The following is a 13,712-nucleotide window of genomic DNA, read 5'->3' on the forward strand; positions in this document are numbered from 1 at the left end:
TGTTTTTGTTTTATATTGCAATCTTGATATAGTGTAATATTGACGGTCAAAGTAGACGGAGTTATTGTCATGGTATTTTTCACTAATTCATGCCCAAATTCACTAATTTTTATCTATGTCTTCACTGATTACGGGCCTGGAAAGTTGGCAGCTATGTAAATAATATATAATTCCACTTTATATCCAATTTTCACCAATGTGATTGCTATTCAGGCTCTTCTGTCATCATTATTGCCAGAATACACATTTGTTTAATTGAAAATAATACAAATGTTCCAGGTTGTTTTAAAATTGATTTCCTTTCTTATTCACTTTGTAAAGCCTTTAAGAAAGCAGGGAACCCAGATAATAAGAAATTATAAACATTTTGTAAACAGGTAGAGTTTTGCATGAAGTGGCTCTCAAAGAATCCATTCGATACGCTAATGGGGATCCCATCGAGAAGTGGCTAAATGACTTACTATGCCTGGATGCGACAGATGTTCCTAGAATCACATCAGGCTGCCCTGTTCCTGAAATGTGTGAACTTTACTACGTAAATCGTGATACACTTTTCTCTTACCATAAGGCAGCTGAGAGCTTTCTTCATAGAATAATGGCATTGTATGTCTCGTCTCACTACAAGGTAATCTCCCTTCTTGTCTGCAGGATTAATTATAAAACTTTGCCAGTTTATTTAACATTATGTGAGGTCTTATTTAACATTACCTGTATTATTATATAACATTACTTGATGTTTTATTTAACATTTCTGAGGTTCTATTTAACATCACCTGAAGATTTATTTAACTTTTACATAAAGATCTATTTTTAACATTACATTAGTTTTAATTTAACATTAGATGAGTTTTTATTTAACATTAAATGGGGTTATCATTTTTAGTTCACATGGTTATAAGGCCAAGAGAGCCCATTGTATAGACCTGTGTCCATTGTCCATCTGTCAACAGTTGCTTATTACCACTTGAAAAGCCATATTTCCAATCCAATTTTCCTGTGTCATCAAGATCTCAGACATGTTTGCTAACAGGAGAGATCAACATATATTAATGAAGTGATTAAATATGATTAGCTGAACTTGGAGACCATATTTCTATCTAGTCTGATTTTAATGACAAATGGAATATGTGTTTATACCATCAAGGTCTTGGACAAATATAATAGTGAACAAGATCAATGCATAATAATGTGGCAATCTCCAGTTTGATTGGCTGAGCTTTTTACCACTCGGGAGGCCATGTTTCTGGTTCAGTTTGATTGGCTGAGCTTTCTACCACTTGGGAGGCCATGTTTCTGGTTCAGTTTTCATCAGACTTGGAAAATCATCAAGGTCTCTTATAATTTTGATAATGAGCAGTTTCCCACAAATATTAATGATGAGATTTGTATTCGATTGTCTGACTTGATTTTAATCAGATTTGGAATATGGACTTATTTCTTAGTGATCTCTGGCAGGTTTGATAATGAGCAGTTTCTCACAAATATTAATGATGAGATCTTGTATTCGATTGTCTGACTTGATTTTAATCAGATTTGGAATATGGACTTATTTCTTCGTGATCTCTGATAGTGAGCAAGAGCCACGCATATTAATGATATGATTAGGAATCTGATTGGCTGAACTTGTCTCCATTCTGGAGACCATCAGACATTTAATAACGGCATATATCAGGATCTCATTGAAATTTGGTAATGAGTGAAATTACAAAATTGTGTTCATCTCCAGAACCTTTTCAGGAATCTTAATAAAACTGGTAAGCATTATTATCCAGATCTGAATTCGTATTTCATACAAGATTCAGATTGGTATTTTATTACCTTTAAGTTGTTCTTTAATTTGTATTTGTTTTTAATATTTTGGGTGGGGGTGGGCGTATTTAGTAAGCACTCACTTAAAGATCTAGTTCACTTTTGTCTGTGCGAAAAATTCCATCTGCTTTTAAACCCAAAGCTGTAGTAGCAAGGTTTGAGCAGAAAGATAGCAGTGGAATACATCTCTTAATAATGTGTCCAGTTGCATTCCTGATACAGCACACAAAAGAAAAGGCATTTTTAACTAAGAAACTCTTTGTCAACATTGGATACTTAATATCCTTTTAGAAACTGAAAAGTTCTGATTTTCTTTTACTTCATATTGAAAATATTTTTTCGCGCCCTGCTGGCTTTGGGATATCAAATAGGCCTGATGCACCCAACCTGCGTGTCATAAGAAGTGACTAATGAGAGAGGGAGCCATGGTGGCATGCCATACAACAATAGGAGATTGAGTTTGAACCCAACCATCACAATTTGCTTGGTCAGCTACCATGGTGTCTTTGGGCAAATCACTTTACTCCAATTGCTGGGTCAGCTACCATGATGTCTTTGGGCAAATCACTTTACTCCAATTGCTGGGTCAGCTACCATGGTGTCTTTGAGCAAATCACTTTACTCCAATTGCTGGGTCAGCTACCATGGTGTCTTTGGGCGAATCACTTTACTCCAATTGCTGGGTCAGCTACCATGGTGTCTTTGGGCAAATCACTTTACTCCAATTGCTGGGTCAGCTACCATGGTGTCTTTGGGCAAATCACTTTACTCCAATTGCTGGGTCAGCTACCATGGTGTCTTTGGGGAAATCACTTTACTCCAATTGCTGGGTCAGCTACTATGGTCTCTTTGGGCAAATCACTTTACTCCAATTGCCTCAATAATAAATAACCTACTTGTGTTGCTATACCATAAAATACCAAAACAAACTTAAAATACTTTTCACAGATGAAATAATTGGACAGCCAGACTGTATTGGTGAAAAGCGTATACCCCACAAAAATCATTTAATTGTTTTTGCAAGATGGGAAAATCTTATCAAAAGAAGTGAAGTATATATATATAAATAATCTGTGCTTATCCTCTGTTATCTGATCTCTTTGTCTGATTTTGAAGAATTCTCCCAATGACCTGCAGATGTTATCAGATGCCCCTGCGCACCATATATTTGTCCTGTTGGGTCCAGTGGATCCCAATCAGACATCACTTCCTGAGGTCCTCTGTGTGCTACAGGTCAGTATTATCAAACTTGTGACAGAGGAAAGAAGTTTACTTTTATTACTTCCATTAGCAGATAAAACACTCGCATAGAAAATAATTTTTGTGGATGTAAAAGTTAGTATTTGCGTCATGAAATGGGTATCTTTTAAATTTGGTCAGCTACAGATTGAGGAAAGTTATAATGTATCATGGGATTAATTGTTTTGTGTTTGTTTCATGGTTTGATTTTGAAATTGCATAATAACTTAACTTTCTTCACTGATAAAATTGCTCACCATTTTATGGTCATGTCATCGTTAGGTTAAATACAATAATTAGTAAGGTATGAGAGTTGCAAAAGACATGCAGTTTCCATCCTCATGACATTTGTAGTTTCCATCCTGATGACATTTGTAGTTGAGACCTAAAGTCTTTGCCATTTTGGGGGATCAGTGTTAGGACAGACATTCGAATGCCATGAATATATTCTTGGATGTTCATATTTGAAATTTCCCAAATGCCTTGAAGTAACCTTATAACAACATGCCTGGCAGATTACATTTGGGATGTTCCACCCTCTTTGTTCTCTGTCATTCCCGCTTTTTTCAGCCCCATATCAATATGCATTCATATTTTGGTGTAAATTTTACTGAATTTGCATATCAGGAATCATATCATAAAAAGACGGGTTGTTTTTGCCTTTTATATGAACAGATTTAGCGGCATTGATGGCAAAGAGACTCAGCCACTAACTTCTCACTTCCATGGGTTCGTTTTCTTGAGCAGTCAGAGTAAAAGTCAGATCAATACAGACTGATTTCATGATGGCAGCAGAACATGTGCTGTACACCGCTACACATGATTTGAAATTTATACTCAGTCTGCCATTATCCCTGAAACCACATATTATACATTATATATACAAAGTTTATCACAAATTTAAAGATTCTTATAAATTCTTGAACCAATCAAGTTTTAGTCTTGAGTTCAAATTTTGTAAAATATATTATTGACTTTTCTTATCTGAAAGGCCCTGTGGACTTAAAATGTAGAATTGAGCTGAAACACTTTTCTGCATTTTGTGACTGATGAAGGAAGGAGAAAACAGTAGCTCAGTGCTTTGCATTTGGAATCAATTCAGCCTGGGTCGGCTACCATGGCGCTTTACTCCAGTTGCCTTGTCACAAAAGAACTACTCACATTACTGTTCGATAAAACGCCAAACCAAACTATCTTTCGCTTTCACGTACTCAATTCTTTTACTTGTTTACCTTCTTTGCTGCAAATTTATCTGAGACACTCTTTTTTGTTGTACCCCTATCATGGATACAACAGTGGCATACTTGTCCCAACAGTCTTGTGTGCACATCTGCTCATCCTTCTTTCCATCAGCTATGTTGAAACTTGGCAGTCGTTATTGACATGAAGTTGATATGGGGTTGTCATCATGCTTTGATGCAGTTTTTCCTTTACGTATTGACTTTCATGTGCATGCAACTTGTCCCACACCTTTGAATTGTCCTGAAACTTGGCATAAAGTGAGCATGTGGTTTTATCATCATGCTGATTCTTCTGTGTGCAGCTATTCCCAAAGCTCATAATGAATTGCTCTTAAGTTTGACAGAAATAATTGACATCAGGTGAACAAGTGCATATTGTTCTGTCTCTTCACTTCAGTACTTTTTAGTTATGCCCCTTGCATGTTTATATATACATGATACATGCAATTTGCCAGAGCTATTTTTCTTTTATGCTTTCACCACTCTTTCAATATAGAGGTTCTAGGTGCATCCATACCCTCTGGATCCAGAATTCTAGTTTAATGGTAAAATGTTTCTGTACCTCATCTGTAGCATACTGTCAAATGGTTTTTGACTTTTAATGCTTTTAATTTTGATTTAGTAAATGTTCTGTGATGTTCAAAAATGCTGGATTTATAGATAATGATCTATATTCAGAATATTGTGAGACCAGAACCAAAGGCTAATAAAGTGAGGCCATGTTGGGGAATAAATTATTGGAAACACTGGAATTAATTGGGAATAGACCTTTTACTGTAAAACTGATTTCATGTGGAAATTATAATAATTCTGTGAATGAAAGTTTCAAATGTAAATGTTTTTCAGGTGTGTTTGGAAGGAGAGATATCCAGATCAACCATTATGAATAGTTTATCTAAAGGCCAAAGAGCATCAGGAGATTTGATACCTTGGACAATCTCACAGCAGGTAACAACCCACAATTCATTCACAGAAATATTGTTTGGACCTTTCCATTTATTTTTCTTTAACACTTTCTGCATATGTATTCATGCAAAGTTCTCTCTCTCTCTCTCTCTCTCTCTCTCTCTCTATATATATATATATATATATATATATATATATATATATATATATATATATATATATATATATATATATATATATATACCTGCCAAAAGGAAGAACTCCATGGTTAGCATGCTGGATTGATGACCAAAAGGGATGGGAGAAGGGAAGAAGTCTATGGCTTGTGGGATCAAACCATAAAAGGGCAGGGTTACTGCAGCGGAAAGAAGATAATGATTTCCACACAGTATTATTAGATGGCATGCATTTGAGGTAAAGAATGTGCTGCTTGTTTAAAGGGTCTAGGGTAGACGGTAAGGTTGAAATGTGGTTTCTGCAGTAAAGCTTTAGTTCTGAGCCATGTTAGATACATTACCTGATTACATTACAGATAACATTCTTTGCTACCTCCGAGTCCATTAATCTGGAAAGACAGTAAAATGTCTTTCTGTCTATATATTATATAAGCAAAGGAATAAACTCCCCTTTCTACCCAATAGGTGACTACCATTATATTCAGTTTCTTTTGCTGCCACATGCTAAAATGCTGTCCACACAATTCAGTAAAATTTGATGACTTCTATAACTTAAATTTATTCTTTCACATTTCATTTTCAGTGGTACCCTACTAAGTCAAAATGTTGTTTTGTATGTTGCATACAATATTCTTGTGAATTTTTTGATGTTTTTACAATTATCATATTGTTATTGTCGATTGGGAACACAAAATTTCACCAGAGAAATTTTTGGGCACTGTATCTATCAAATATTACATTTCTGAGTCATTTTGATAATGTGATTTGCATTGTTTAAACAAGGTTATTTCTGACATGTAGTCCAATTCTGACATATCCATGCACACACAAAGTAGCTATCATAAATGACATGCAGTTTATGATGATGCTAACTTCAGCATGCAGAGTAAGTGAGCTACATATGATATCCATAGATCTGAAATTATACGTGGTTCAGGTAGTTCTAAGGGCACAACCTGGTTCCTTCCTAAGAACAGCTTGCTGTCAGCCAGTAATAACTATTTGTTCCCACTCTTTGATCAATTAGTCATGAGGAGCAGAAATGCAGGTCCCTGTACATACCTTCAAATGTTTCCTAAGATACACTGACTATATCCTCATCAGCCGCAAAAGACTTTTCATACAGCTGAAGGCAGGAATGCAAGACGTAACCCCACAAGCACTGGCTACTTGGCTAAAGGGAGTTATTAAATTATTGCACCCTGTACACTCACAGGATCAGGTACACTGAAGATTTCAGCTCACAAAATATAAGCAACTTTCATGAACTTGGCCTTGAATGTAATGTCTCAGTTTGGGACATGATGGAGACAGCTGACCGGCACGCCCAGTTTGCCTTCTCTAGTTTCCATTTACACATGGCCTTGCTGTGGAGAACTGAATCTCGTTGGGTTGGTGGTGGCTGCACAGTGAGCTCTCCTTATTCATGACAGCATGACCTTTGATGCAGACATGTAACTTTTGCTGGATTCATCTGGGAAGCTTTTGAAGGTGAGACACTAATCAGGTGCAGAATCTGTCAGTGATTTCTCGTGTCTCTTGTTGTGCTAAACATTAGGAAAAGTTTATTCTTTTAGTAGAGGAATGATGCTTCTACCAGGTGACAGAGGTAAGAGGTAGAATGCTTGGCATTTCCTCCTCTTACCTATTCTCCTAAGGTAATGTGATCAGATAATGTATTTGATGGAGAGAGCAATTTCTTTTAGTAAATTATGCTTCTCCATTAATACTTACCTAACCACAGTGCAAGCATCCTTTAAGTTGTCACTGAAGAAAAAAGGTTTAAACATGATATAATTGTGTGTGTGTGATTAGGATTTTTAACGTAGCTTTAAAACACTTTCAGTCATATCGTTATGATGTCTGCAGTGTGGCAGTTTATAGTGATGTCTAGCACTGGGGCATCATGCCGCAGACATGTAGCATGATGTACCACCCAGTCACATTATCCTGACACAAGGCCAACCAGTCCTAACACTAACCTTTTAAAGCTGAGCACCTAGCAAGGAGAGCTGTTATTACCATCTTTATAGGTCTTTTGGTATGACTGCTGGGGTTCAAACCCATGACCTTCCACATCCGAGGCGGATGCTCTAACCACTAGGCCACCGGAGCAGTCTGATATAATTGTAGGCACCTAGCAGGTAGAATGGCAAGTTAACCTGTGAGAGTTGCATCCCTTTGTCTTTTTATTATATAGACAGAAAGACATTTTTCCATCTTTCTGGGTAGGCTGGATTTGGAGGTAGCAAAGAAACTTAACCATAATGTAATGTTATATGGTTAACATTATTAGAGAAATATAATTACCCTAAAAAATGGCTATCATCACCAAGGCTTAAGTAGGAACCCTTTATGGATCAAAAGGTCAAAAAGGAGGGTTACTGTGTTTAAAATAAAATGAAATATTTTTTGGATAACTTTAGTTCTAGATTGTGAACTTAGCCAAAGTTTGTGGAGGGCTTGCACATGAGATAAGGAAGAAGATTATTCATTTTGGGGTCAATGGCTAAAAGGTCATAGTTATTGTGTCTTTAAAAAAAATGGGTTCTGGACAATAACTTTTGTTTTAGAGAAAGTGTCTTTATCAAGCTTTGTGGATGGCTTACATTTAGGTTAGAAAGAAACCTGTAGAGCTTCAGGTTTGAAGGTCAAGGTCAATGTAAATTTAACAATTTAACAATGGTTTCAGCATAGTAAGTTTAATTCTAAACCACATACCTTGAAAATATGAGCTAGAAAGCTTGTGCCTAGAGCATGAAATAAACCTAGTGTCAAAGGGTCATAGTGATGCAAAGAAGCGACAGAGAATGACCTAGATTTAAAGACAGCTGGTTTGCAGCAACATTTTCTTTCAAAAGAATTCACACATGGTTTGTCTTTTTAGGCAAGGAAGGAACCCTTTGATGCTAGCTTTAAAAGAGTAAGGTCAAGGTCATTGAGACCAATTGGTCAATACTGTCCCCTTTTGCCAACATACAGGACTATTGAATACAGCATGGTGTATGATGTGCTCTTCTCACCAATTGGTCAGTACTGTCCACAGTCACCCATACCCTGCTGTTGCCTTCATACATGACTATCAAATACAGCATGGTGTATAATGTACATGTTACACCAATTGGTCAGTACTGTCCACAGTCAACCATACTCTGATATTGCCTTCATACATGACTATTAAACACAGCATGGTGTATAATGTACCCTTTACACCAGTTTGTAAGTACTATCTAGATTAATTGATACTCCACTAGTGCATTCACACAGGTCAATACTATCCCAAGTCAGCCATGCCCCAGATCAACCATGCTCCACTAGCCTTTATACAGGGCTATTAAACACAGCATGGTGTATACTGTATGTCAGTACTGTGCCAAGTCGACCATATCCCACTAATGCCTACATATAGGATAATTAGACATAGTAAGGTGTATAGTGTAGGTCAATACTGTCCAAGTCAGCCATGTCCCACTAGAGCCTACCTATAGGATAATTGGACATTGTATGGTATATAATGTATGTCAATACTGTCCCAAGTCAACCATGTCCCACTAGTGCCTACATACAGGATTATTAGACATAGTATGGTGTATAATATTATTCAGTACTGTCCAAGTCAGCCATGTCCCACTAGAGCCTACCTATAGGATAATTGGACACCGCATGTGTAAAAATATAGGTCAATACTGTCTCAACCAGCCATGTCCCACTAGTGCCTACATATAGGATTATTGGACATTGTATGGTATATAATGTATGTCAATACTGTCCCAAGTCAACCATGTCCCACTAGTGCCTACATACAGGATTATTAGACATAGTATGGTGTATAATATTATTCAATACTGTCCCAAGTCAACCATGTCCCAGTAGTGCCTACATACAAGATTATTAGACATAATATGGTATATAATATTATTTAATACTGTCCCAAATTAACCAAGTTAACTCGGTCCCACTAGGGGGCCCCGAGTGGCCGAGTGGTCGAAAGCGCTCTCCGTTACGGATCACTGCCATCTCACCTCTGTGTGGGTTCGAATCTCGGATTCAGCCAATGTGGGTATGTGAGGAAGCTTGCCAGTAGCTTCTCATGGGTCGTTGGTTCTTTCTGGGGTTTTCCCAGGTTCTTCCTCGACCAATGTATACTGGCCGCCATGTATAGCCTATTGTGTGCTGAAAAATGGCGTTAAACCCTACAACAACAACAACTGTCCCACTAGTGCCTACATACAGGATTATTCAGCACAGTAAGGTATATAGTATAGTGTAGGTCAATACTGTCCCAAGTTAGCCATGTCCCACTAGTGCCTACATACAGGATTATTAGACATAGTAAGGTATATAGTATAGTGTAGGTCAATACTGTCCCAAGTCAGCCATGTCCCACTAGTGCCTACATGCAGGATTATTCAGCACAGTAAGGTATATAGTATAGTGTAGGTCAGTACTGTCCCAAGTTAGCCATGTCCCACTAGTGCCTACATACAGGATTATTAGACACAGTAAGGTATATAGTATAGTGTAGGTCAATACTGTCCCAAGTTAGCCATGTCCCACTGGTGCCTACATACAGGATTATTAGACATAGTAAGGTATATAGTATAGTGTAGGTCAATACTGTCCCAAGTCAGCCATGTCCCACTAGTGCCTACATGCAGGATTATTCAGCACAGTAAGGTATATAGTATAGTGTAGGTCAGTACTGTCCCAAGTTAGCCATGTCCCACTAGTGCCTACATACAGGATTATTAGACACAGTAAGGTATATAGTATAGTGTAGGTCAATACTGTCCCAAGTTAGCCATGTCCCACTGGTGCCTACATACAGGATTATTAGACATAGTAAGGTATATAGTATAGTGTAGGTCAATACTGTCCCAAGTCAGCCATGTCCCACTAGTGCCTACATGCAGGATTATTCAGCACAGTAAGGTATATAGTATAGTGTAGGTCAGTACTGTCCCAAGTTAGCCATGTCCCACTAGTGCCTACATACAGGATTATTAGACACAGTAAGGTATATAGTATAGTATAGGTCAATACTGTCCCAAGTTAGCCATGTCCCACTAGTGCCTACATACAGGATTATTAGACACAGTAAGGTATATAGTATAGTGTAGGTCAATACTGTCCCAAGTTAGCCATGTCCCACTAGTGCCTACATACAGGATTATTAGACATAGTAAGGTATATAGTATAGTGTAGGTCAATACTGTCCCAAGTCAGCCATGTCCCACTAGTGCCTACATGCAGGATTATTAGACATAGTAAGGTATATAGTATAGTGTAGGTCAGTACTGTCCCAAGTTAGCCATGTCCCACTAGTGTCTACATACAGGATTATTAGACATAGTAAGGTATATAGTATAGTGTAGGTCAATACTGTCCCAAGTTAGCCATGTCCCACTAGTGCCTACATACAGGATTATTAGACATAGTAAGGTATATAGTATAGTGTAGGTCAATACTGTCCCAAGTTAGCCATGTCCCACTAGTGCCTACATACAGGATTATTAGACACAGTAAGGTATATAGTATAGTGTAGGACAATACTGTCCCAAGTTAGCCATGTCCCACTAGTGCCTACATACAGGACACAGCATGTAAATAATGCACTCTTCGTATTACTCTTGTTGTTTAAAATTGTAGATAACATGTAAAAATATCATTTCAAATGCCCGTGTAGGAATTTACCATTATTGTAGCAAATTTTTTTTGTCCATTTATACACTAATAGACAGACAGTTTTTTGTGGTTATAAATCATGTTCACATTTATGTCTTTTATAATTTCATTGGAAGTTGGGTTTTTTTGGTTGATATGAATTTTTTATTTATTTTAATACAAATATTTTTGTGTGTGTACTTGGTCAACAACATGTAACTTATTTTGCAGTTTCAAGACCAAGATTTTCCCAGTCTCTCTGGTGCAAGAATTGTTCGCATCGCCACACACCCAGACTATCAAGGGGTATGTACATTATATAATGAAACTTAAATTCAGTTTACATGCCATATATACTTGCTTGCAAGTCGACATCAACTGTAAAAAACATAGATCTTAATCTGCCATTGCATTATGTACCAGTAGATTAGGATCTGTGTTGTTTCTTCTACTGATTACACCTAACAATCTGCATAGACCCAGATCTGCTATTGCATAGTGTACCAGTAGATTAGGATCTGTGTTGTTTTTTCTACTGATTATTCCAAACAATCTGCATAGACCCAGATCTGCCATTGGATAGTGTACCAGTAGATTAGGATCTGTGTTGTTTCTTCTACTGATTATTCCAAACAATCTGCATAGACCCAGATCTGCCATTGCATTATGTACCACTAGATTAGGATCTGTGTTGTTTCTTCTACTGATTACACCTAACAATCTGCATAGACCCAGATCTGCCATTGCATAATGTACCAGTAGATTAGGATCTGTGTTGTTTCTTCTACTGATTACACCTAACAATCTGCATAGACCCAGATCTGCCATTGCATAATGTACCAGTAGATTAGGATCTGTGTTGTTTCTTCTACTGATTACACCTAACAATCTGCGTAGACCCAGATCTGCCATTGCATAATGTACCAGTAGATTAGGATCTGTGTTGTTTCTTCTACTGATTATTCCATGCAATCTGCATAGACCCAGATCTGCCATTGCATAGTGTACCAGTAGATTAGGATCTGTGTTGTTTCTTCTATTGATTACTTCAAACAATCTGCATAGACCCAGATCTGTCAGTGCATTATGTGACTCTACTGCCATTACAGCCTACATAAACAAACAAAAAACAATTGGAAGCAAACGGCTGAAAACTTGGCCTACTGGAGACCTGGATTTGTAAATGATGATTGATTAGTGCCAACATTGTTTTGATCCCTAATATGTGTAAATAATTGTTGTATTGTTGCACTGAATTAAAAGCTGACCTCCTTGTACTACCATGTTAATTACGTCTTTTCTATCAAATAAAGTGGGTGAAAGATATGAAAGGTTAAAAGGCATGCAAATCCAACCTGCGCAAGAGCTAGCGGCCCCAGTCAGGTGTCAGTTCAACTAAATTCAAGTGATGAATTGAACACTGTTAAAAAATTTTGTGCTGAATGTAGTATAATAAAGTACCTTAAATTAGCAAAATAATTCACAAATGTGATCAAAGATAGCAAGACAACGAAGCAAAATAAATACTTGACATAAAATTCTGTTTCACAGATATGTTTTATTATGCGAAGCTAGTTTCAGAGAGTTTGTAGATAATTTGTAATTATTGAATTGACCCTTGGAGATTTTCTCATGGATAAGAAGAAGTTTCACTATTACTTGCAGTGAAGTAATACATCAGTTTTTTACTAACAGAACAATTTTTAAAAATTGACCTTCAGTGATGACTGCTGTTTCATGAGCTGAGTAATCCTATTTTTTGTTGTTTCTTTTCATTTTTTTTTTTTTTAATAAAAGGAATCTTGTTTGATTGTGAATTTGGGTTAGTAAGTAGTCTGGTTGCCTGAATAGTATGCTCCTGGCTTGCATTCCGCTATAGAAGATGGCAAAACAGGGAGCATATGGATCAGGGAACCAGACTACTCAACAGCAACATAAAGCAGTGATGTATACAGTGTTTTCACATACACATGATGGTTGTTAACAATCTCTTATCGGTTAGGCATCTTGAAAATAAAGGCCATTTTTACATAAAAACAATTAACTTGGGTAGAAAAAGTGCTTTAATGACAATTATTCCCAAAGCGATTTTGAAACAAGTATTCAGCCATTAAACAGACCAGTTCACTTTACCACCCCCTTGCGATTTTCTCTTCCCCACCCCTTGCGCTTTTCTCAAGGGGTGGTCCAGTGATGATGACATCATTTCATATTGTTATGGAGGTCCCTCAGTAACTTGTGCCCTCGCTTATAGTGCAGTCTATGTTTTTGGACCCCATTGTGCGTGAGTTATCGAGGGAGACGAGTATAATGTAAGTGACTAACACAAGCAGAAATGTCTGCAGATTCAAATTTAAGAAGCCTCAGGAATATATTCCTCACCATTATTAAGATATCCTTTTCAGAATACAAAAGGTGGATCATTAAATATTTTCTTTTGACTGTCGTTTTCTTGTCATTTTCTAACGAATATAATTAAACAATTTTTTTATTTTCCCTAATTATAAACATATATTTATGTTGAGGGGCATCTGGGGATTTAAATAAGAATAGATTCATATTTTTGTTGCTGCCATGTTTACATTAGTTTTGGGCTAAAATTTATGTTCATTCTCTTTGGAATCTATCAAGGTCGTCATTGTTACTGTCTAATTCAAATAAATTCTGTATTAACAAA

General features: G+C 36.9%; 1 protein-coding gene across 3 annotated transcripts in view; it reads left to right on the plus strand.

Moving 5' to 3' along the window:
* The window catches only part of LOC149784912 (RNA cytidine acetyltransferase-like), a 107,515-nt gene that overhangs the window by 54,147 nt on the left and 39,656 nt on the right, over window positions 1-13,712 (plus strand). For all 3 annotated transcript variants that reach the window (XM_089978503.1, XM_089978504.1, XM_089978506.1), the window contains 4 exons: window positions 378-625; window positions 2,926-3,042; window positions 5,136-5,237; window positions 11,267-11,341. In XM_089978503.1, coding sequence (XP_089834629.1) covers window positions 378-625; window positions 2,926-3,042; window positions 5,136-5,237; window positions 11,267-11,341 — 542 coding nt within the window. The remainder of the gene's footprint in view (window positions 1-377; window positions 626-2,925; window positions 3,043-5,135; window positions 5,238-11,266; window positions 11,342-13,712) is intronic.

The sequence above is a fragment of the Sinohyriopsis cumingii genome, chromosome 13 (genome assembly GCF_028554795.1).
Source record: "Sinohyriopsis cumingii isolate HCF-2022 chromosome 13, ASM2855479v2, whole genome shotgun sequence".
Taxonomy (NCBI): domain Eukaryota; kingdom Metazoa; phylum Mollusca; class Bivalvia; order Unionida; family Unionidae; genus Sinohyriopsis; species Sinohyriopsis cumingii.